Below are 24,233 nucleotides of genomic sequence, written 5' to 3' on the forward strand. Positions count from 1 at the left end.
CCTTTGAAATTTTACAGGATGTCTGAGCATAGCTACTTTTGATGATCTATAAGCCTGATATACATTAAGTGACAGGCAGAAAGATGGAGAAAGAATTGGGTCCAATAAGTGGAGATAGGTATTGTAAATAATAACATTTCATTATTTCATTTTATTCATTTATCACCTTAGTAGGTGCTACACGAGAATTCTCATTACTCTCTAGACTTTATAAAAAGTTTCAGAGTATAATCATGGTAATTATAGCTAATGATACTGCATCATATTCTTGAATGATGCTAAGAGAGTAGACCTTAAATGTTCTCACCCAATAAAGAAATAGTAATTAAGTGACAGGATGGAGGGCTTAGCGAAGGTTTTGATGGTAATCATGTTGCAATATATAAATTTATCAAATTAATAAGTTACATACCTTAAATTTACACAATGTTAGATGTCAACTGATCTCAAAAAACTTGGGGAATTTTGTTTTTAAGTTTCAGGATGTCACAAGATTGCCACTTATTGGATGGATGTGCCATCTTAATAATAGGGGCAAAGTTCATATTATATAGTTCATATTATAAAGTTGAATGGAAAATAATTCAGTATATATTTTACATGTCATATAAATGTGAAAATTTAATAATCATGATAGGATATAATTTACATATAAAAATATATAAGAAATCCAGTAATTATGCAAAATATTTCTGTCAAACATCTGACCATCTTTTATAATTTGTCTGTTCTCATTTACTTCAGAAATGTTATTAGTAACTACTCTGTTCATACGTCTAATTTCTAAAGCTTTTATACAGAGGGGAATAACAGCAAAGGTACTATAATAGTAGCATCGATACTAACAAAAATGGCTTTATTTATTGACTATCCCATGTGTCAGGCGTACTACTCTTTAAAAGCATTATCTCATTTAATGTTCACAGCAATACTAGGAGAGAGGCATGTGCTCCTATCATTCCTATTTTAGAGATAAGGAAACAGAGGATCAAAAAGGTTACACAGCAGGCATTTAAACTCCAGTCCATGCAGAGAAGACACAATGAGCTAAGACATGCAAAGACAAAGATTTCTAACAAACATCCCTTTTGGTGCTCCCTCTAGGACTCTGGGCAAGACACTGAAACTTTCCATTTCTCAGATTTTTTTGCTATCTAAAATAATGGCAGAAAAGAAAGTGACTACAGAATAGCTTTATAGCAGGCAACTTTGTAACTCTTGAATTTATGTGGGGTTACGCAAAGCAAGTAACAACGCAGAGCAAGGCTAGTGCTTTCGCCTAAAGGGGTGGGCATGAATGAACTGAGGAATCCAACTGCGGGGAAAGGGCCGAGCAGATACAATCTAGCTCGTGAAAGGACCCACAGGTTACAGACAGTTAATCAGGAAAGGCCGTGGTCTAGGCAAATATTCAACTGAGGCCCAGAGCATCAGATTCAGGTAGTCAGCAAAGCACAGCGAGAGCACGGGGTGGGTGGAGGGACTGAATGGCCCTGGCCCTTCTGCCCAGTAAGACATCACCTAGGATCCTGGCAGCTGTAGCAGGGATGAAACCAGAGAGCAAAGAAGGATCTGGCCCTGCACTGGGGGCATGTGGGCACGGGGAATGGGATACGTCTCGAATTGTAGCCTCTACAAACAGAGCTAGGAATAAAATTTGCTTTTCAAAAGCGCTGAGGACTGCCGGCCCAGCACGCACCTGCCTCAGGGTACTGCGTTCACTTGTCTCTCTGCCGAACTCTTCCTTCCCAGAAAGTCACCTTCTTAGATGCCCACCTTCGTTAAAGCAGCCCCGATTGCACCTCACCCCACACGGAGTCACTTTACATCCCCTTCCCCTGCCAAGTTGTTTTCTTCACAGTACTTATCACTCTCTCATTTATTTTACACACTCTTGTCTGTTTATTGACTCATCTCCCTACTGGAATGAAAGTTCCCTAAGAAAACAATCTTGTCTTTGTTGATGCCTGCTGCATCCCCAGTGCCTAGATCCACAGTGCCTGGGACACAGTCGGAACTCGGTAAATATTTGTCTATTTAATATAAGAATAAATTTCAAAGCAACACTGTCCAAACACCATTTCTCATTTTCTAGAGTTTGGGGTTTTATGTGCTGCCACATGCTTTATTATATAAATTAAGAGATGGCTAAATTGGTAAATAATAATAAATATAATCAAAGTTAGTGACCTTGAAACTTGTGAATTAATTCAGGCGTAAATACTGCTCAGAATGCAGAACTTGAATGTTTTGATAGTTTAACAGAACACTGACAAAGCAAACTACAAGATATGCTCTATTTCACAAAGAAAGGGAGCCCTTGGCACTTCTCTAAAAGATCAGAGTTATTGGTTAATCACTGAAAACACATACTCCTCTTGGATTGTTTTTTTCCTGGTTAAAAATAAAAAGGTTTTGAGCTTCCCTGGTGGCGCAGTGGTTGAGAATCTGCCTGCCAATGCAGGGGACACGGGTTCGAGCCCTGGTCTGGGAAGATCCCACATGCCGCGGAGCAACTAGGCCCGTGAGCCACAACTACTGAGCCTGCGCGTCTGGAGCCTGTGCTCCGCTACAAGAGAGGCCGCGATAGTGAGAGGCCCGCGCACCGCAATGAAGAGTGGCTCCCGCTCGCCGCAGCTAAGGAAAGCCCTCGCACAGAAACGAAAACCCAACACACCCAAAAAATTAATTAATTAATTAATTAAAAAAAAAAATAAAATGAAATAAAAAGGTTTTTAATGTTAGGATAACTACAGAACAACTGATATGTACCACATATATAATCAAAATCACTCCTTACAAGAAAAACAAATTAATTTTAAAATTCCCATCGTTTACATATAATTCTTAAAGTAATTTTAGGTCCTGAGTTCAGAACTTTAATAAAAACATGTTTCAAAAATAGGATATAGAAAGAAAAGATATGAGAAACTGAGGCATATGCAGGCATACGTTGTTTTTCTTCTCACTATAAAACTAACTGAAACAAGATTTTGGAATCATGAAAACTGAATGTTAAGTCAAAATAGGCATTCCCTAGGTAGAAGATTATCTAGTATCAAACTTTAAAATGAAACAAGACTGTGCCATTTAAACCAAACGTACTTTTGTTTGTTTGCTTGCTTGTTTTATTGTGAGGTTGTAAAGAGAAATGAGAGATTTCAAACTATAATTAAGCATTTGACTACAATTAAATTACACATATAATATGCCCACTTCTCAGAACATAAGTAAGTCCTATGATATTATGTCAAAATCTGATTTAAGTCTTCTTGGTTTCTAACTCAACATTTTAGGGTCAACTAAAGTTCATTTCAAAGAATAAATCAGAAAAATTACCAAAGAATAAGCTATAAGAAAAACGCAAGGGAAAAGGGTTCAGCCCAACAAACTATAATAGCAGAAAAAAAAAAAACCTATAGCAATTGAAAGAGTATTATAACCGATTCAGTCATGGATGTACAGAAAAATAAAACTGAATGAGCAAACCAGACACAGCTCTTAAAATGTATAATGATTTCAAATAAGATTTTTTTTTTTAAGAAACATTGCATATAAACTGGGGAAGGAAGGACTGTTTAGTTTGAGGATAAGTAATTGGCAATTTTGAAAAAAAAAATCTATTTAAAAGCTTGCCTTATACTACAACTACATGTCACTTACAGATGATTTGAAGGCGAGATTATCAAACTATATTCTCCCCCTTGGAAACACCTATATTCTATGAGCTGCTTGGAAATATTTCACTTCTAAAATCAACTAATAATATCCTTTTCAAATTCAACTAAAACTTAACTCATGTAGATATTTTACTAAACCTAATACTATTTTCTAATAAATTGCTTCAGACAAACTAAAAATACCAATTTATGAATAGTAACAGAAAACACTGATTGATTAAAGAACTGGCCATTTAGTTTGGCAGCTTTTTAAAAAAAAATAATCTAGGGACTTCCCTGGTGGCGCAGCGATTGAGAATCCGCCTGCCAATGCAGGGGACATGGGTTCTATCCCTGGTCCGGGAAGACCCCACATGCCGCAGAGCAACTAAGCCCATGAGCCACTGAGTACTGAGCCTGTACTCTAGAGCCCGTGAGCCACAACTACTGAGCCCGTGCGCCACAACTACTGAGGCCACACGCCACAACTACTGAAGACCGTGCACCTAGAGCCCATGCTCCAGCCCATGTGCCTAGAGAGAAGCCACTGCAATGAGAGGCCCACGCACCGCAACGAAGAGTAGCCCCCGCTCGCCACAACTAGAGAAAGCCCACGCGCAGTAACGAACAACCAACACAGCCAAAAATATAATAAATAAAAATAAATTTGCTAAAAAAAAAACTTAAAAAAATCTGTATTTATGTCAAACCTAACCTCACAATTCATCCCACCATCCCCTTCCCCCTCTGTGTCCACACGTCCGTTCTCTATGTCTGCATCTGTATTCCTGCCCTGCAAACAGGTTCATCTGTACCATTTTTCTAGATTCCACATATACGCGTTAATATACGATGTTTGTTTTTCTCTTTCTGACTTACTTCACTCTGTATGGCAGACTCTAGGTCCATCCACGTCTCTAGTGGGAACATGTGGTACAGCACAGGGAGCTCAGCTCAATGCTGTGATGACCTAGATGGGTGGGATGGGGTGGGTGGTGGGAGGGAGGCCCAAGAGGGAGGGGATATATGTATACACACAGCTGATTCACTTTGTTGTACAGCAGAAACTAACACAACATTGTAAAGCAATTATACTCCAATTAAAAAAAAAATCTGTACACATATAACTCTTTATTGTAAATTTACAACATGCTTTACTTATACTTTCTTCTAGCAAAGCAGTACCTGGTTTGTGTGCTAGAAATAAACACAATGATATTTTCATGGTTATTTAATACTTTCAGGTACTTTTAATAACCACAGAGAAAAGGATCATCAATGACTTCGACTATATAAAATTAAAAATAAATATGTAAAAACAATTACTAAAGACCAATAAACAGACTTAAGGTACACTTGCTACAAACATGACAAAGAGTTAATATGCCTAATATATAAAGAATGTGAACTAATGAATAAAAACCCTTAGGCAAAGGAAATGTAGAGACAATTCATATAAAGGAATAAATGACTTGTAAACAAATATTAGGGAGAAAGTAACACTTCACTAATTAAAGAAATACATATTAAAACAATAATGAGGCAGTGTTTTGCCTATTAAATCAACAAGATTTCGATGATAATGTTTAAACTGACCAAGGGGAAAAGAAACTGGTATCTTCAGTCATTACTGGTGGCATTATTAGCACGTACACCCTCTCTGGAACACAATTTGGTGACATGTTTCAGAAAGACATAAAACTGCTCATATCCTTTGACCTAGGGATACCACTTCTATGTGTCAATGCTAAGAGAAACAATGCAAAATATAGAAAAATTTAGCCCAATTAAAATGTTCCTCAAAACTTTGTATTTGAAATAGTGAGAAAAATGGGAAAAAAACAACGGCTACTAACAGGAAAATAGACACATCTAGTCAATGAATTATTGGGCAGCCATTAAATATGATAGTCATGATGAGGCAAGATGGAAAAAATATATATTTATGCTAAAATGACAATGGACAAAGTACTGAATAGCAAACTCACCATACAGTATAAAGGACGAGAAAATTCTCTCAAGTCAGAACAGTGGGTTGTTTTCAGGTGATGGAATTATTAGTGACTTTTTGTTTGTTTGTTTCTAAATTTCCTATAATGAGGTTATACTACTTTTATGACTTTAAAATAGATGAATAAAAGTTAGCATATAGAAAGGTGAAAACAATAACACTTGACCACTGTATCAGAGCAAAATATTAGGAAAACTACTTTAGGTTCTTTCAAATCACTTCATTGTAACCCAAAAAAAGAGTAAGAAAAGCTTTTCTTACTCTGCTACTTGTCAGACATACCCAAGTGGAATGTTCCACATTTCTGTGCTTTTCTGTTCTCTACTCCGAGTGCGAGCTACCATCGGAGCTCAGTATTTAATTTGGTAGGCTTATAGTTACATACATTTAAAATACTAATAGATAAACTACACATTTCTGAAAACTAATCATGCCCATCCTTAATTTTTTTCCAGATAATTAAACAACTGAAAATGATAAATTGCCTCTTTAACAGACTTAGCAACCTTTTGGCACCGAGTACGTCAATTAACTACAGTACCATATTGGATCCAATATTGCATCTCCTACCGTGCATGTAACAATATGTACAAGAGACTTCTATCAACAAGGATCAGTGTCATGTATGAATCACCATGTCACCTGAATTGAGAGTTCTCAGGATCCTTTCTATAATGACAAATTCAAGTTCTATGTTATTACCTAGAGCACTGCAACCCATGACTGCAGTGTGTGGGGCGGAGGAGACGGACTATTAAATCTTTCTGGGGTGAGAACGGGTGGCTGTTTTATATAGCTCCTGCCGGTCATAATATTCCTGCGACCATCAAGATTTAGATCTGTAATTACAGAGGACCCTGATTTTCACCTTGGTTACTGATAGAGACGGTACGTATAATCACAATAAAAAGCCAAGACTTGAAAAATGAGACTTTGCAAGAGGTTAGTGTCCCCAGGCTCTAGTGGATTGATTGGCTCGAAGTAGCCCTTGCACTTCCCCACTTCGTTAGGGGGCTGAGAATGCTGTGAAGCAGAAACACTTCCATCCTTACCATGAATCCTCTTTGGTAAGGAAGTTAAAAATAATAATAGTAAATCTGTTAGAAATAGAAAGAAGCTTTATTTTTTCTAACTGACAAATTTTCTGGGGAGATGGGTAGGAGACACAGTCCATGGTTCTGAGCAAACACCAATTTAGTACAGACCAAAACACCCTCAGCACTGTGTATGTACAATCCCTTGCCCCTGACGGAGACCTTTGTAGCTTTTTCAAAGCTGCAAGCATCGCCTAATAAACAATTGATTGTATTCTTAACCGATTGTCTTTAAAAACCCTTATCCCTCAGAAACCTGTTTTTGTTCATTTTGATTATAAAGCTGGAGGTACATGGGGACAAAGAGAGTCTCAGAACTGATTAAGAATCAAACAAAAAACTACACCTAACTGTTGCTACATACTTTCTAAAGCATATTGAAAACAAAACAATTCCTTGCTATAGCTATAGTTACAACGCAAGAAAAAAAAAAAAGGAACAAAAACAAAAAAAAAAAAACAAAGCTATCTATAAAATGCAAATGCTGCAACTAAAAATACCAGACCCATGGTGCTCCCTGTGGGAGGTGATAGGAACTCATGATGCGAAAGGAAAAGAGAAAGGCATTTGGGAACAATCACCTCAGGTTCTGTGACCAAAAGAGAAGCCAGTTAAGAGAAAGTAGGGCTCTGTTTCCAGGAACTGTTACAAAGTCCTTTAACTTTTCATCCCTCCTCCTTTCCCCGGCTGTTCTATTACACCTCTACAGAAACCTGAAGTTGTGTCTTTAACCCTTGCCTCAGCCTCACGGAGGGTGTGGATAGGTGGGAGGGGGGCGGTTAAAGTACTCTCTTAGTTTTGTCTCTATTGCTCTGCCTCTCATCCCTGCTGGATTGGCAGGGGTGAGTCTGGAGGTCCTCATCCGCCTCCACATTTCTTTCAATGATTTCTAACATGTTCTGATATGTGCTTGGCAGTGTTAATTACAAGTGACATTAGATTGGTTTGATCCCTGACAAAATTCCAGAGCGTTGTAATAAAGCAGGACAGTAGGAAAGATGGCAAGAGGAGGCTAGGTAATGCTTTTGAATCCCCAGGATTTCCTTCAGGCCTCCCTCCTACCAAGTCTGGCCGTCCTAACAAAGACGCACATTTGCTCTGCTCTGCATATGAAGCTTTAAGACATCAGACCTACAGGTTTGCTGACAACAGCCGGGTCTAAACCAGTTGTCCCATTAAGAGCATCCCCGTTCACTCTCACAGCATCCTGTTTGGATGTTAATTATATAATCATCCTATTGAGCCCTGTTTTCACCACTCCTTAAACCTTCACATACAGCTCTGCAGTGAAAAATGACTGAAGACTGACAGAAATCACTTGGAAAACAACAGAAAAGGCTCACTGAAGAAATCTGAGAGGAGATGTGGCAGAACAGCTAAAACTCAATTTGTTTCCATATTTGCCTTCCAAAGAAGAGTATTTCTCCGTATTGGGCAGGTACAAAATCAAACAGTATGCATATTTGTCATTAGACAAAAAGCACAGAATCAGCTATCAATTCACTTTCCCTGAGGATGTATTTCTGAGATACAATATCTTTCACTTACATCTGACAGGTAGATTATTTGCTAGTAAGATCAGTGGGTAGTCTCAGTTATGTAAATGGTCTATATTTTACTACATGTGTGACCTTGAAAATATCAAATGATATCTCAGAACCATCAGGGAGACCAGTGTTGTCCAATCTAGCTTTGTGCAACCACAGAACTGTTCTATGTCTGCGCTGTCCCATATGACAGCCCTGTGCCACTCGTGGCTATTGACCACTTGAAATATAGCTAGTACAACTGAGTTCATAATTACATTTAATTTAAATAATACAGAGACTTGGTTTCTTATGGTAAAAATAAAACAGGATAAAGATCTGTCTCTTGTTCTTCCCTTGAGTCTTGTTTGAGAAAAAGCAGTAAACTCCTCATCAAAGCAGATACTGTCTGATGAGGAAACGTCCATCATCTGAGAACCAGCAATGCATCAGCCAGAACTCCATTTCTGGGACAGTGTTAAGTACAAAAAGGAATGGACTTGGGTTCTGGAGACCAAGGTGGAAGGGCTAGCTGGGACAGTGAAGTCTCCTCAACACAAAGTTTAATCTAACATCCTTTCTAGCACCTTTGGAAGATCTCCCTCTCGCTCTGTGAGAAATGTTTATCCCTATGACAAAGAGGCTAATATGGTCCATTTTACAGACAGAAATGTGTTTAGTTTTCATTGAGAGATATGGAAACATAATGTAATGTGTCACTCTGGTACCTAAAAATTCCAAAAGGAAAAGGAGTCCTATGCTTAAAATATCTACAAGATAATTTATTTCTCCTTTACCTATAAGTGATACCATGTTCATGTAGGCTTGGGGATGCTAGCTTTTATCTATTTGCTTATTTCATTATTTTTCTCAATTCTAGTTGCAAAGAACGTTACTACTGGAAAATCCTACTACATCATTGTGCATCTTTTCTTCTAAATGATAAAAACTATCTTGAAAAACTTACGCAATCAGAAATGGTAGCAGGCCTTTCAAAAACATTTATTTAAAAATGTTCTTCACGTTTATATTACTTTTACTTAGTCTATTTTTTTTAGTACGAACAATCATCACTAAGTGAGTAGTTTGCTATACTCCTTAAAGGGCTCTATCATTTTTTAAATGCTTTGAAATAAAATATCATCTAGAATGAGGCTAAGAAGACGCATATTTTTAAAAAAAAATTCATAGAAACTAACCATCTGTACAATAATCCATTGTCTGCTCTACCAAGGTGATGTATTAAGGATAATGAAGCATATGATTTAATAGCTGCCACAAATCCTTTTTCAAGTAGGATGGGTATAAATAATACAAAAAGATGGTCCAATAATAGCCAAATCCTAACCTAAGAACTACTCTATATGCTAGGTCACAGGAAATTAGTTAAGCTCAATTAACTGTGGAGCCAAGTGAAGTATGGCTAGGCAGTTAAGGCTCTAACCAGTGACTCTTATTCCAGTAGTGGTTATTCATTTAGTGAAACCTGTAAGCCTTCCTGTCATGGTGGAATTTGAGTAGCTTTTTTCCACATGACAATATAAAGCTCTCCAATTGGAAAAGGACATTATGCTAGCATGAATTTTCCAAAATCTTAAGAATCCAGATAGATCTCTGCCTGTTTATCATTGCAAGCTCATCCTTACATTCCCACAGTGCCTTGCATTTATGGGAATAAGTGCAAGGCACTGTGGAAAGATTAATGTATGGTGCTCTAAAGAATAAATGCATAAATGGGAGAGCAGGTAAGTAAGTGAAGAAAATGAGGTTTCTAAGATCCTTACAGAAAAAAAATGCAATTTCATATGCCTGTGAAACATGGTTCTAACATTTATCATCCCTTAGACTTTTGAGTTCTGATGGCCAGTTGTCAAGAAGTTACTTCCTTTGGTGACAAAGGTCTCCTTAGGCCAGCTTCCTATAAAGCATGAAAAAACCCCACAAAATCATACACACTCTTTGAATGCAAGTGTCCAAACATTAGCTCCTATTTGCAAGTTGAAGTACTCCTCTCCTAGCTATCTCTGTTAATACTGAAGTCTTCACAGGGCCTTATGAAATCAGTGAGGCAAATTTCTGATGACAGGAAATACAAGCAGTCATACAAGCCAGCTGTTTGGCCAAAAAAGATTGCCTGGCTGTGCCTTACAGACATGGCACAGCCATTCACTGATAAGCTGGCACAGCTAGTCCTGTCCCCATGCCACCCAGGGAGTCCATCTAAAGTAAGATTAGAGGTTGCAAATCCTAGTGTTCAAATAACACTGGGCTGCGGAAAATTTCCATGGCTCAACATAAACATGGGGCCTACGTGTGAGCCATATGCCACCTTCTAAAAAATGTATGCTTCACCAGGAGCATTCAGCACCATTATATTTCCACACTGCAGTTCCTACTGCCCCTGCTTTCCTAAGCCTGGCTTGCCAGAACTGAGATCAATTTTATTAGATACCATTAGTCTCTGTTAGGGCAGTCATTTGAATAACAACAGATTGGCAAGTATAAAACTAAGGCACCTGTTGTACATTTGGCAGCCTGGATGAGGCCCCTTAAAAAGAAAACAAATACGAGCTATAATCATGCCAGGCAATGGCTTTTGGTTCAATAATGACCATGTGTCAGAATTAAGTGCATCTGGGAATTCCTACCACAGCCAGATGTAAAGGCAGATTTGTCCTGTCTAGTGGCATATGAGGAGATATACACAGTATACACAGATTTGGTTTTGTCTTGGTTTGGTAGGGAACTAGGTAAGTGGAACTTAGCTCAAGTAAAATAAAATTACTCAAGAGCAACTGACAATACTGTCATAAATTGTGGAGTTAAATATTAAACATACGGGTTTTAAGATCTGGGCTATGAACTAAATAACCTCTGATTTTTCTGGGCACACGGATTTGTTCACAAATTACTCAACAACAATGGGCCAATGTTACTAGGACACTGAGCCAAGCCATGGGTTAGGCGTTAGAAATACCACTGGGGAAAAGATTTGGGTCTTGGCTTTGAGGTATTTGTAATGAATCAGACCATAAATAAGCAGTTACAATGCAATGTTATGGACGCTCTATGTAAAATGTATTTGGGTCTCTTCTAGTGCATAAAGAAAGCGTATCCAGGCTTGGCAGGATGGGGAGACTTCCTGGAAGAGTTGTCAGCTCTGCTAAGACCTGAAGGAAGAGGGGAATCAGGCAAAAATGGAAGGGGAAGGGAATTTCCAGGAAAGGGAGAAAGCATACTCAGAATTATACACCAAAGGGTCAAAGTAGTGCATCAGGGAAATATCAAATACTTTAGTATGGCTGGAATGTACGTGTGTTGACGGCGGGAGAAGGGAAATAGAGAAAACCATTATGAGAATGGCAAGGTGGCAAGAGACAAGGCAGGGAGAAAGACATCAAGGCCCAGGTGACCTCTGCTGAGTATTTCAACCTTTACATAGAGTGGAAGGAAGAGCCATTGGAATGTTTGAAGAAGGATGACATAAACAGATTTGAGTTTCTTAATGATCAGGCTGGCTACAGAGCACCGAAGCAACTATACAGAGTTCCCAACTAAACACAGAGAGGCTGCAATCCAGGCAAAAGATGATGAGGGTCTTGCCAACAGATGCCAGCTAATATATTAAAAGGTAGTGAATAATTTGGTTGAAAGAAAGTTAATATTTCTTTTGGTCTACTGGAATAACGAGATTATTTAGAGAAAACAGATTTTAAATGATGAATTTAAAATCAAGATTTAAATGGTATATTTCCTAGTTTTTTGATAAAAAGAGATCAGTTTCAAGTTGAATCTGGGCAAGAGTAAAAATCCGATTCAATTCTATTGCACTTAGCCAATCATTTCTTAAAGTAGTAGCTGAATATGCCTAACAATATTTATTGAACTTGTCATTCTTAATTTATAACTATTATCATCAAAAAGCATTTATTAAGAACCTAATTATGGAAGAACCCTCACTACACAGCACCCAAAGAAGGCAGTACACGCCGCTCCAGGCTCCTAGCAGGTTTTGTTTATAGATTAACCCTCAGGAAAACATGACTAAATAGGACAGTGCATGCATGTGAGAAGCATTTTAGAAACCTGGGCAAAGAAGACTTGATTGTTAACACACAGTAAGAGCCATAAAAGACCAAAGCATTTTCCATGTAACTTTATTTTATGTACCATGTCTGATTTAAAACTTCAGGGTGCTTTGTTGTCAGAGAAAAAATAATTTTCCAAATCAACAAACAAATGTAACATCCTTTCTTGTATTATTTATAAGACCATAATTAATCAGAAATAGGTCTCTGTAGCCTGACCAAAAAAAAAAAAGCTAAACTTTTCTAAAAATGGGTTAAGTGGAAAAAAACTTATCGAATCATCCATCTGTTATTGATAATGAAATGAACATGTGAGCGGCGAGAATAAGAGTATTTTAGAAGACAGTATAATTGACAAAATTTCCCAGATACAGTTGTGCAGGGCAGGCAGCCAATAAATAGAACACATACATATCAGTCACTTGGCATAATTTCATTTCTTTGATGGGAGGCTGCTCTTCAGATATCTCTGCTGGATCTATAGTTCTCTTTGTAAAAATGCTTTTGATTCCCTACCTGTTGGGCAGCTATGAAAATGCCAGCCTTTGTGATTTTTAAAAACCTATTCTTGGTGGAAATATTTAATTTAACCACTTCTGTTCCAGGACTAACCCCAGGGCTTAGGCAGTTGTGTCACTGGCCTGAAAGCATATAATTTTAGAGCTAAAAGGCAACTGCCAAAAAAAAAAAGGTCACCCAGTCCAAACTAAACTGCTTAAGTTAAAAAAAAAAAAAATTAAATCCCTCCAGTCCCAGGCAGAGAAAGAAACAGAAGAGATTCTTCAGAAACGATAGGGGGAAAACCTACATAATTTTTAAGATTCTTCCTGAATTTGGGTTAAGAAAGCACTGTGTCATTGTGTATACGTGCCTGGTACATGTGAAATAAATTTTTTAAAAATTCATGTCAGACACAAGAATATACTGAGGGGTTAAGAGTGGAGTGGATAAAAGTTGGGATCATAACTTAAAATCTTGGCTTTAAGCTCCATCTTTATTATATCTAGCTATGCAACCTTGGGCAAATACTTAATCTATGAATCAGCTTTTAAACTGGTGATAAGCATATGACTTACATAGCGTTGTTTTAGAGATTAAAAATGACAGTGAAAGTAAAGTGCTATGCTGAATGCCTCGCACATAGTACATGCTAAGTATATTTTAGCAACCATCACAATTACAACTTTACACATCAACCACTATTACTGTACTTCCAATATAAAGAAAATTATAAGAAATTTGTTTTTCACCTATCTCAATGTCCTGAGCATCATCAGAGATTTCAACTGAATAATTATTCTTCACATTCATGATTTCAATTAAATTCAACTCAAAGTAAATTCAAAGAAAAGAGCATAGAGCACTTGAGTTGAGAATTAGAAAATGAGAGACTAATTAGGAGGATTTCAATGGATGCAAATTAGGACAGCCTGCAAGGAGAGAAAGGGGATTCCAAGAACCGAGGGTTGGTAGAACCAAAGAGGTGCCCGAGGGCAGAGTCTTCTCCCTTAGGGCAGGGGCTCTGATACTGCAGCAGGACAGAGCACCTGGGGCTACGCTGAGAGCAGAGGCTGGACACACAAGTTAGGATTAGACTGCAAAGGGCTTTGACTGCTGTGCTGGAAATTTAGCACTTGAGTAGGCAGAATTGAAAAGGCTTATATTTCAGAAAGCAAAAGTTTTTAGGAAGAATTGAAAAGGAGAAAGGAGAAAATGAGGTACCAAGAAAAAAGGAGACAAAAGTATGGGTCAAAGATTATATTTTAAGTTTATAAAATGCAGAATGTGGGATACAGGAGAGGCTTCTATTTCTCAACTATCTAACAAGCCGGAAAAAATTCAGATCTGGAACTCCAGAGAAAAGTTAGAAAATTTATTTTGAGAGTCATCTATGCAGAAATAAGTATTGCTTCTATGAGAAGTAGACAGGAATATCCCATTAAAGAATACAGACAGTGACCTGAAGAGGCCCATATATAAAACAACAATGAGAGTTTAGAATGGAGATGGAGACCAAAGGCCAAAATATCAAATGAAGGGGAAACAATGTTGATGAAGACAGTGAGGCTCAAAGAAGGGACTCAGAACTTCCATCCATGAGATATTTCCAATGGAAGATGTTCCCCAAAATTTATCCCTCTAGTAAAATATTATAATTCCCTCCTTTCCCCCCCACAAGAAAAATGTGAAAATCACTACTTAGCCAGTAAACGGATTTAGAATATTTAAGACGTTTCCAATAGATTATTACCAATTGGCCAAACATTCCATTTAAATTAAGATATAAATTAAGATATAAGATAGAATTTATAACTAAAGATATAAAACCATGTATCTAAAAATCACATACTGAATTGTTTCAACCAGAAAAGTCAAAACTAGTAGACTTATTTTGTTTCTCTCTTAAAATCCTTTAACAATATTTCAATTAAGTTACTATTACAAGTAGTTCAAATATGTTTTTGCAGGGAGCCAGCAGTCTACTTGTACAGTAAGAAACCGTTAGTGTGTGTACGATGTGTCCCTTCAATTGGGGTGGAAGGGGGATGGAGGAAAAAATTATTTTAAACTTTGAAAACAAATGCTTTTTTGGCCCGTAATGTAACACTGGATCAGCATTTGATGTGTCTAGTCTAATTTTTCTCTGTGAAATTGTACTGGCGGATCTTAGGGAGAGACAGAAGGCAGTAAATTCCTATCCTCCATCAATACATTTGACCTCAGAGCAAACCCCACAACTGGCTACAGGCACCCACCATCCATCATTGCTCTTGAAACCTGATCTTTCATGGAAGGACAGCTGCACTGGGCAAAGAGCTAAAGAGCTTTCTAAGATGCACTACCATTAAAAAAAAAAAAAAAAAAGGCAATTCTGTCAGTTCAGTATTTTAATTAACTGCTTTTCTAAACATTTCTTCCCCCAGACTGCAGCTCAACATCAAATATCATCAGGAATCTATTAATACATTTTTGACTTTTAAGCAAAATGCTCTCTTTGTACATTGTAGGTAAAATCATTTCTAGCTTTTCCCTTAAAAGCTTTCTGAGATAAACAGCGTACTATGGCATACTGATGTGTACAGACTTCAAAAAACGTGCTAGACAGGAAAAGGTAGTTCCAGCATCTGTAGTAATTATACCATGTACACAACAGAGTGCACATAGGGAAAATGTACACCAAACACCCATATCCAACAAGGCTTAATTTTTAAATCAGGTAGCAATAATTTATAGCAGATAGCTAAAGATAGCAGAACACTATCATACAAACTAGCATCATTGAATATAGCATGTCCGTTATGTCATTCCTACATCCAGGAATTTTTTAATTTAAAAAATACAAAATAAGACAAATCCTTATCTAATTGGATCTTCATCACCTCTATGGCTATTTTCTCCATGTTACAGATGGTGAAACAAGACCCTAAGATGTTATATAATTTCTCCCAAGATCCCACAGATAATAAGTGACAAAACTAAGGTATAAATTCAGTTTTTCTTGCATCAAATTCATGTTCTTTTCACTGTTACCAAGAAAAAAAAAAAAAAAGGAAGGAAAGAAGCTGGTCAAGATTTTGCAACCTTTAGCATTATCTTTATATACACTATATACCTACGCTTAAATAAGATTAAACAATAACTGATTTTCAATTATTTATAAAATCAGTACTAATATAAACCTTTTTGTTAATAAAGGGAGTCCATTTACTGAAGCTTAAAAAAGAAGTCACTTGTTACTTGTGACCCAGTGAGATGATCATTTCATATATTTGAAAGTACACTATCTCCTAATCCCAAAGCAATACTGAGAAGCATAATTTTCTAAATGCAATTCACAAATTTGAATTTAGTTAGCTAGTGCTACATTAAAGAATACAGCTTGAGGACTGTTGAAAAAAAGACAACTAAGAATTTATAAACTCAATCAATCTCATGAAACTGACAGAGTTACGATGGTTAAAGCCAGTAAATAACAATATGTTAAAGGTCACAATGCTCCTGACATTGTTATCTGAATGTCAAAGCTAAGTCGTGTTTCTGGTCAGTGAATTCAAAGAACTAGGAGAAAGATGAGCTTCAGATGGCTGCTTTTGCTCTTATATTTTGTAGTAAGTGCTGAAGAAGCCCAAGGGGAGCCTGCCACCTAAGAGCAGCCATTTGCAAAGGAAAGCAAAGCTTGCTTGCTGCAGGTGGAAAGCTAGGACTATTCAAGTTGTCTCAATACTGTGTGTCTATGGGTACACCTGATCTGCTGGCTTACAGACAGAATCAGCTGTCTTAGCTTTCTAAATTGTCATCTCTTTCATTATGTTGCTGATCTATGACATACAGGGATTTGATCTGCGGGACAGCAGAGGTTGAAAAGCCAAGAAAAAGTTCAGTTTTGCTCTTTGTTTCTTGTAATTTAAAAAAAAACTATAGAGTAACTGACAAATATTGATATGACCCTATTAAATACATCAGCATCAAATAGAAAACAATGAACAGAAAGATACTGAATGCATTACTTTGAGAGGGAGGAGGTGGGACATTGCAGGCAATTTTATTCTTTTTTCGCAACAAGTTGCTTTGAGGAGTGTGACAGTATAACTGGAGACAACACTTAAATTACTTTGTCTTAAAAATATTTTATAAATAAAATGTTGAGAAGAAAATGCAAACTGTTGATTACATAAAAGCAAATGGGTGATTTATTAAAGGGGAAACGAGAGGCATGGGCCTGAAATGTAATTTTGTGAGTTACATTTTTAAGAATTCTATTTCACTGATGCTTCAGTCTCGCACCATTGTCATGACTCTATTATTTAGGTTACATTAGGTCAGAGACTTCTATAACGTATAAGCATTTGCTCTTTGACCTCCCCAAGACTTATGACATAAAGAAAACGCTGAACTTTTACATCTGAGGCTACAATTTCATATAATGAACAATCAGTAAGCACAAGCCATTTATTCTTTTAGCTATCTCTCTTAAGGGTTTGATTGTGGAGAGCTGAAACACATTTTTATTTTTAAAATGGGGGTGGTAGAATTTGGACGCTTTAATTGTCAAAACAAATGCAAGCCAAGCATGACATTTTAATAAGTGTTACCAACTACTAATTAGAAGCAAATGATATTATCCATATAGAAAACATATCCCCAAACAAACCTGTCCTTTGGTGGAAATGTCACTGTGCTATGAAATTAGAGAAGTGTAAACAAGGGCTGTTTGTTGCAATGAAATTTACTGATAAATCCCTCCTAAGCAATCTTCTTCCACATTATCAGCTTTCTTCTGTCGATCTGTTATAGAGGAATCCTCAATCTTGTAGTTCACAGAAAGAACAACTCTTCTCTTTGCTCTTGGCAAATCATTGATAATATAAGAAGAAATGTTTTTAAACATTGACTTTGCTTGCGGCTGCAAGTTGCCTTTGTGCCATCACAAGTAAGTAGTTTTCTTAAAAGATTGTTTCAAAGAAACCAAACAGTACAAAGAAAAGAAAAGTAACTCCATAAGGCAAAAACACACTCAGAGTAGGCCTCGCTTAACATATAACTCATTTATTCAAACTAACCTTTCCAACCAAAAACTACTCTCCCTTTAAGAAAATAGGAACAAATAATACATTCTTTGAATACTCTGGAAAACCGAACACTTAATCTTTCTTATTTAGCGCTTCATATATCTGTGCTTATAAAACTAATGCTAAAAGAATATTTTGTGGCCGCTAAGTTGAATATATTACATTAAAGGTAAAGTTTATTTTCCAGATTCCCAGAAACTTCCGGGAATTAAAAGGGCACCCATGACCAAAGGTTAAATGTATACATTTAAAGATGTGAGCCTAAAAGTTTGATGCTCTCAGGATCATAAATTAGAGCATACGCATACTTCAACTCTCAGACTACCCACAAATACACACTGAAACTAGAGAAGGGTAGTTTTAAAGCAAAACCACCTTGAGAAATCCATCACTCCTGAAATGGCACTTTTAGTACGTGACTGTGTTAATGAGTTCTTATTTATCCGCAGAATCCTTTTAAAACTAGAAATGTTCAATGGCTTGATAAATCAAGTTTGGGCTGAAGGAAATCCAATATGCAAATACTTACAGGGTGCTCTTTTACAAATAGTTACCCTTGTCAGTTTGAAAAACTGAAAATCAACAAAAGAACAGTGTAAGTATACTTGACCTTATTGCCTAATGTCTATCAAGATTGCCACAGCTGGTTGATTTCAAATTTGTGAAACTGACACTTAAAAACGTATAGTGCATCTTCAGTGCGGGTCCCTCAAGTGCTGACTAAACTGTAGTCACAGCCTCAGATTCTCGTTCCACACAACTTGCACAGCACTCACAAAGCTAGTTTAATCACACCATCAATCTATGACTACGCATTCCTTAAAGTAATTCTGCTTCCTTTCTTTTTTAACCTTACATTCTGCAAATAGCATCCTTATCAGTTATCCTTGACGTACACTGAGAAACTGGGATCACATATGAATTTGCACAAATACCTCTCCTATGTTGCACACTCTGTGAAAAGCCATCCTTGCACCGCCATAGTGTAAGCTCTAAACAACGTTCTTGAAAAACCCTTCAGTCAATGTCTATGACTAACATCAGAGCATGAGTTAATAGGTTAAAAAGACAAAACAAAAACTTAGGGGACTGCCTACCTGATACTTTTTAAATGTCTCTCTAGGAAGGGTTTGCATATGCCATACCAGGGTACCTCCTGGATATAAGAACAGTTATACAGGCCCCTAGTGGCTTAGCAAATAGCAGCAGATGAGGGGATTCCGATTCTTAGTTCTCGACTTTGAGATATTCTGGCTGTAAATGAATGTCAATCTTAAAAGACAAATCAAATCATTGTATTTAATACTTTAAGTAGTTTTGCTTTTATGATTATCCACTGAAATACATATATATTAAAATAGAGCACTGTATTTCACTACTTTAGTAACTACAACTGCACTGGTCTAAGAAGAATTTGTGTTACATAACCTCCACAGTAAAATATTTAATTCATCCACCTCTTCACATGTCATTACAACAGTAATATATTACTCATATACATTAAAATATATTCGAGAGACACTTTTCCTCTTTGAATCTTATTTCTATTATTCTATTATTACTTTGGGCTGTAAGAACAGATTATTTCTATGTAAAGTGCTCACTATTTAAAATGAAATATAGATACAAACTGAATGCCACTTTTAAAACAGTAGAAATCTAAAATAAATGTGCTTCCCAACAAGAGCCAGTGATAAAAACTTACATTAGAGTGCACCTATTTACAAAGATCTACAATTAATAACACCCTTTAATCCTCATCCCCTAGCTGTCTTTCCTTTAAAAAAGAAAATTCTAGGCAGGCACATTTACAGCTTTTAGCAGTTTTTAACTGGACACAATCTGACAGCTGAATTCATGAAACTGACCAGCTTGTCAATTTCACACTTTGAAAGTACAATAATAGCTGATAGCATGAGGATGAATTTAAGAAATCTGTCACAGAATTGCTAGCTCCATTGAAAAGCAAAGTACAGTACATAATTATGGGAGGTGGGAGGTAGGAAAATTTTCTTTGTATCGTCCATTTAGGATGTCTGTTTCAAGCATTCGGACATTGAGCACTGAAATTTTATTCTCTCTTTGCTAAGCTAACAAAATAACATCTATCTGTGGCATGTAACAAAATGTTTTCTAAATAAGTACAATATTTCTTAAGCTTTGTCCTGGATATCATCATACTAACAACATGGTATGATCTTTAAGTTGGTATATCTAAATATTCCTTTAATTCAGAATATTTCAAGTCTTGGCAGTACATCACCCTGGTTTTACTCAAGTTGAGTGGTGGATGTGTACACTTTGAAACAGTAATAGAACTGCCAAAATGGTCCGAAGTATCAATGGTTGGACTAACACCCCATATGTGTGCTACAGGATGGTTGGAAAAAACACACCAAAGGGAAAGGTCCACGTTTGAAGCACTGGAAGTCCAACAGAAAATCTATCTCAAGTCACAAGCAGTTACTAGTCTCTGAGAGGCTCAAAATGTATGTGCTATGCTCTAAGTCAATGGTACTATGACTGTGGGCATGTCAAGGGGGGAAAAAAAGAAAAAAAAAAGTTTAAGAGAAAATACAGGGCACTGATCCCTCAGGAATCTCCCTGTAGGCTTAAGGCACAAACTGTAGGTTGGTCTGGGGGATTGCTCTAAGAATTTTAGAAAACAGAGGAGACATTAGGCAAGTCGTGTACTGGGAAGCAGGCTGGAAACAATACAAGTGAATTGTGATAGCCCAGGTTTTGGAGAATGGACCTACTATTCACAATACTGGAGCACCCAATTAATGAAAGCCAAGCTCACACAGTGTCCAAGGTTTTTTTTTTTTTTTGAAGCATAAGAAAACTGACTTAATTTGTTAATGCTTCTAAATGAAAATCAACCTCACAGATACACAATTCAAGTTTTCTACACGCCAATGTGAAAGCTACAATAAATCGACAGGAAAGCAAAGAACGTTTAGTTTGTTCTTGGCTTTCTTTTTAAATTGTTTCCTACAACTTGGACTTTTCATGATAAATTCTTTGTTCCCTTCCCTACGGAATGAGCGTGTAAGAACAGCAGATTCCCGTGGCAGAACTACGAGCTTTGATTCTGCCACGGAAAGGTCTCCAAAACAATCCCCCTCCTCTATGGCAGCCGCGTAGACTTTGACTCCTGCTATTTCTCCTTCTCCCCACTAGTTCAGAGGAAAGAAAGAAATCACCAAAACCAGCCCTCCTTAAATCAGTAATCATTGCCTCTTAAAAAAAAAACTGCAGCGGCAGAATCCCTGGGTAGGGTCGTAGTGCCCCGCCGCTCCACCATTTCCCCAATACTACGCCCACCCCAGGAGGAGAAAGCGGAGATCGCACAAATATACAGATTCAAACACCCTCATTCTCTAGAACTGCCACTCTCCCTGGTCTGAGGCTTTAAGCGAGAAGCGAACCGCGCAGGGGAGGACCTCTGCCCAAGGAGGTTCCGAAGAGCAAACTGTGCGCTCCGGTGCCGGGGCGCAGGGCTCGCGGACGCCGGAGTGTGCAGCTCCGTCCCGTGACCTGCGGGCTGCGGGAGCCGGGCTCCGGGCGAGCCGCGGACGCAGACGCCGGAGGACGCAGACCCCGGAGGACGCAGACCCGGGAGGACTAAGGGGGGCGGACCGGGTCAGCTCGGGGGACTCACCTGGTCATGTTGGCTCCGGGCAGCCTCCGCCACCGCCTCCCGCGCCGCCACCAGCACTTTGCTCCAGCGCCTTCACGCCCCTCCACGGCCGCGCAGCCCACGCCTGCCCCAGCCGCCGGAGTCCGGGCGGCCGATTGAATCCCGCGCAGCTGCGGCCCCCGCCGCGGGAATCCCCCCAGTGGCTGCCGCCGCCCGGTCCTCGCGCGGCCAGCCCAGTCCAGAGCGAGGAAGTGGAGGAGAGTCAGCGAGTGAGTCCAAAACCCCGAAATCCAGCATCCAAAGGAGCGCGTCCCCCCGCCCTCCCTCCACCCCTAGCCCGTTCTCCTCCTCCTCCTCCTCCGCCTCCTCCTCCTCCTCTTCCCGGGCCGTCCTCCTGGCCCTTCTGAGCCCGCGGCTTCCGCGGCTGTTTCTCCTCCTCCCGCTCCTCCCGCTCGCCCTGCGCTGGCTTCTCCGGCTGCCGCCGCCGCCGCTGTGTGTCTCCTCCTCCTCCTCCTCCCGCTCCTCGACGCTCCGCCGCTCGCGGCTGGGGGGTCCGGGGCCGCGTAACTTCTCCTCCCTCCGCCTCTCCTGTTTCCTCCTTCCTGCTGCTGCTTCTTTTAAAGAGGATTCTTTGGCCACAAATAGCAACTCGGCTGCCCCCCTCAGCGCCTCCCTCCCCTTCTCTTCTTCCCCCCCAAAGTGAAGCGCACACGAGAGGTAACCAGAAACTGAGGCCGGCGGGGGGAGTGGGGAGGCGGGGAGAGGGGGCGAGGCGACGCCTGGAGACCGGCCCGCGCGGAGTCAGGGGCCAGGACGAGGGATGGCCAGGCCAGCCCAGTCCTCAGCCCTGGCGTGAACCCGCTGGTTACGGTTGAGGGCGAGGTGGTTTGATGGGGAAATTAAATGAAAAATCTCAGGAAAGTGATTGGAAAAGCTCCTCTCTTTGTTTCCTTGTCTGACTGATTTCGAAAATCCTCGTAACGTGCTGGGGATCCCAGGGAATCGCGGTGCCCCGGCGCTGAGGGATTGTGCGTGCACTTTGCCGGCGCGAGAGTGGGAGTGTGGGTGCGCCCGGGCGAGGGGAGAGCCAGGCCCGCTGGCGAATCCCTCAGTCTGGACCCCTGACCCACTGAAAGGGCCAGAGAGCTGGACGGGCGAAGGAAGGAGGCAGGAGAGCTGGGAGAAGGAGGCGCGCAACCCACACACATACACTCACTCACTCACACACACACACACACTTGCAGAGGAGGGGGCTGGGTGACGTCACTCCCCAGCATCCATCCACCAGGACAGAAAAGACCCCCCTCTAACAAATTCACTCATCTCCTAAGAGCTGCACACCCGGGTGCTTCCTGCTCCGGGTCTTGGCACACGGGAGGAAAGATGCCGGTTGCACCCCATTCAAAGCAGCGATAAAAATATAAGGAGCGTGTTGATGAGACACAGTCTATGTCCACTGCCCCAGTTCACCTCGGTAGCCTCATTCAGGGATGTTTGGTGGATCCACTTTGCAATCAGAGAGGAAGAAAGGGAACTATGGAATCAATCGTAGTGTAATAACTCTTGTTTTGCTTCCATGCCACTTGCTTTTATGATGTTGAAAATGCAGTGCTCCCCAGCTTGTCTGTAAGACACCACAGAACCCTCTGCCTAGACAGTTGTTGGGCTACACAAGCTTCATCTACAGAACACACTATGTGGATTGTTAGCTAAAGGGGCAAATTTTAACCTTCTTTACTCCTCAAGGATCTCAAGCATGTGGAAAAAGTCAGCAGCTGGAAGCCACCATTGGCAATTGGCCTACCAAAATTTATTAGAAACTTGGTCAGAAAGGTTAAGGAAAGTCAAGGCTCCCAGCCACCTCCCTTGCTCATTGTGTGTTCAGGCCAGCACATACACACAATACTTATTCCTGCAGGCTCGAGGCAGTCTTTGTAAGAGCAAAGGTAAGCAGACCCCTTAGATTCAGCCTAATGATTCGGCATCCTGACTGTTGTTTCAAGCTGCCCATTTGTTCCCACTCTTTGCATGCTGTGCCCCTGAAAGGCACTGAAGGATTGGTCAGTAATCCTCTGTCCCCTGTGTGCTCCAGAAAGAAATCACATATTTTTGAAAGGCTTCACTCTAAATGAAGTTTAGTCTTCCAGCAATTTGAGGGGAGAGGGGGAGGACCATCTTAGCATGACTCTTCCTTGTTCTTTTTTTAAAATGGTTAGCCTCATAGTAAAAATCAAGAAGACAACTATTCCTGGGCAAGCCTTCAGGACTTTCTGATAACACGAGGAACTGAAAAGCTGAGAAGGTATGCTGAACACCTGCTCCTTATGCCCTAAGGATGGATTCAGAAATCTGAGCCTCTGCACAGGTGATTCTCACTCAAGGTGTAAATTCTGATTTGGCTTTCTCATTGCCACACCCTCCCCCCGTAAACTGGTGAGTCCCACTTTCCTCTTGCAAAGTTGGATGTTAGAGGAACAAAAGAGAGTTTTTAAAAACCCTGAATTTCCTCTGCTGTTGTCTTTGATGGAAAGACACATATCCCTCTACCTCATTTAAGAAGATCTGACCAGTTCTGACCTTATTTAAGATACCAGCTGGGAAGTCTGATTACTACCTGGGAGCCTAGTCGGAAAAGAAATAGC

The 24,233-nt window shown here is 39.5% G+C and overlaps 2 protein-coding genes across 9 annotated transcripts in view; one reads left to right on the top strand and one right to left on the bottom strand.

Annotated features, from left to right (window-relative positions):
- Positions 1–21,918, bottom strand: part of PTPRD (protein tyrosine phosphatase receptor type D) — a 542,415-nt gene extending 520,497 nt beyond the window's left edge. For 5 of the 8 annotated variants that reach the window (XM_061200417.1, XM_061200423.1, XM_061200421.1 and 2 more), the window contains exon 1: positions 21,613–21,917. The gene's annotated coding sequence lies outside the window, so the exon portion shown is untranslated. Of the gene's footprint in view, positions 1–21,612 lie in introns of all 8 variants that reach the window. The other 3 variants (XM_061200424.1, XM_061200419.1, XM_061200422.1) reach the window with 1 other exon arrangement.
- LOC133097333 (basic proline-rich protein-like) lies at positions 1,488–22,392 on the top strand. The gene is made up of 2 exons (XM_061199208.1): positions 1,488–1,709; positions 21,336–22,392. Exons 1-2 carry the CDS (start codon positions 1,488–1,490, stop codon positions 21,996–21,998), a joined length of 885 nt encoding a protein of 294 aa, XP_061055191.1. The 3' UTR covers positions 21,999–22,392.
- Positions 22,393–24,233: the final 1,841 nt, after the last annotated feature.

Source organism: Eubalaena glacialis, chromosome 9 (genome assembly GCF_028564815.1).
Source record: "Eubalaena glacialis isolate mEubGla1 chromosome 9, mEubGla1.1.hap2.+ XY, whole genome shotgun sequence".
Classification (NCBI taxonomy): domain Eukaryota; kingdom Metazoa; phylum Chordata; class Mammalia; order Artiodactyla; family Balaenidae; genus Eubalaena; species Eubalaena glacialis.

What these genes read in the sequence shown, in the direction of transcription:
- LOC133097333 (XM_061199208.1), top strand. Translation starts at nt 1,488, where the DNA reads ATGGCCCTGGCCCTTCTGCCCAGTAAGACATCACCTAGGATCCTGGCA. An exon ending in CAGCACGCACCTGCCTCAGG is followed by an intron (nt 1,710 to 21,335) that starts GTACTGCGTTCA and finishes CTCATTCTCTAG; the next exon opens with AACTGCCACTCTCCCTGGTC.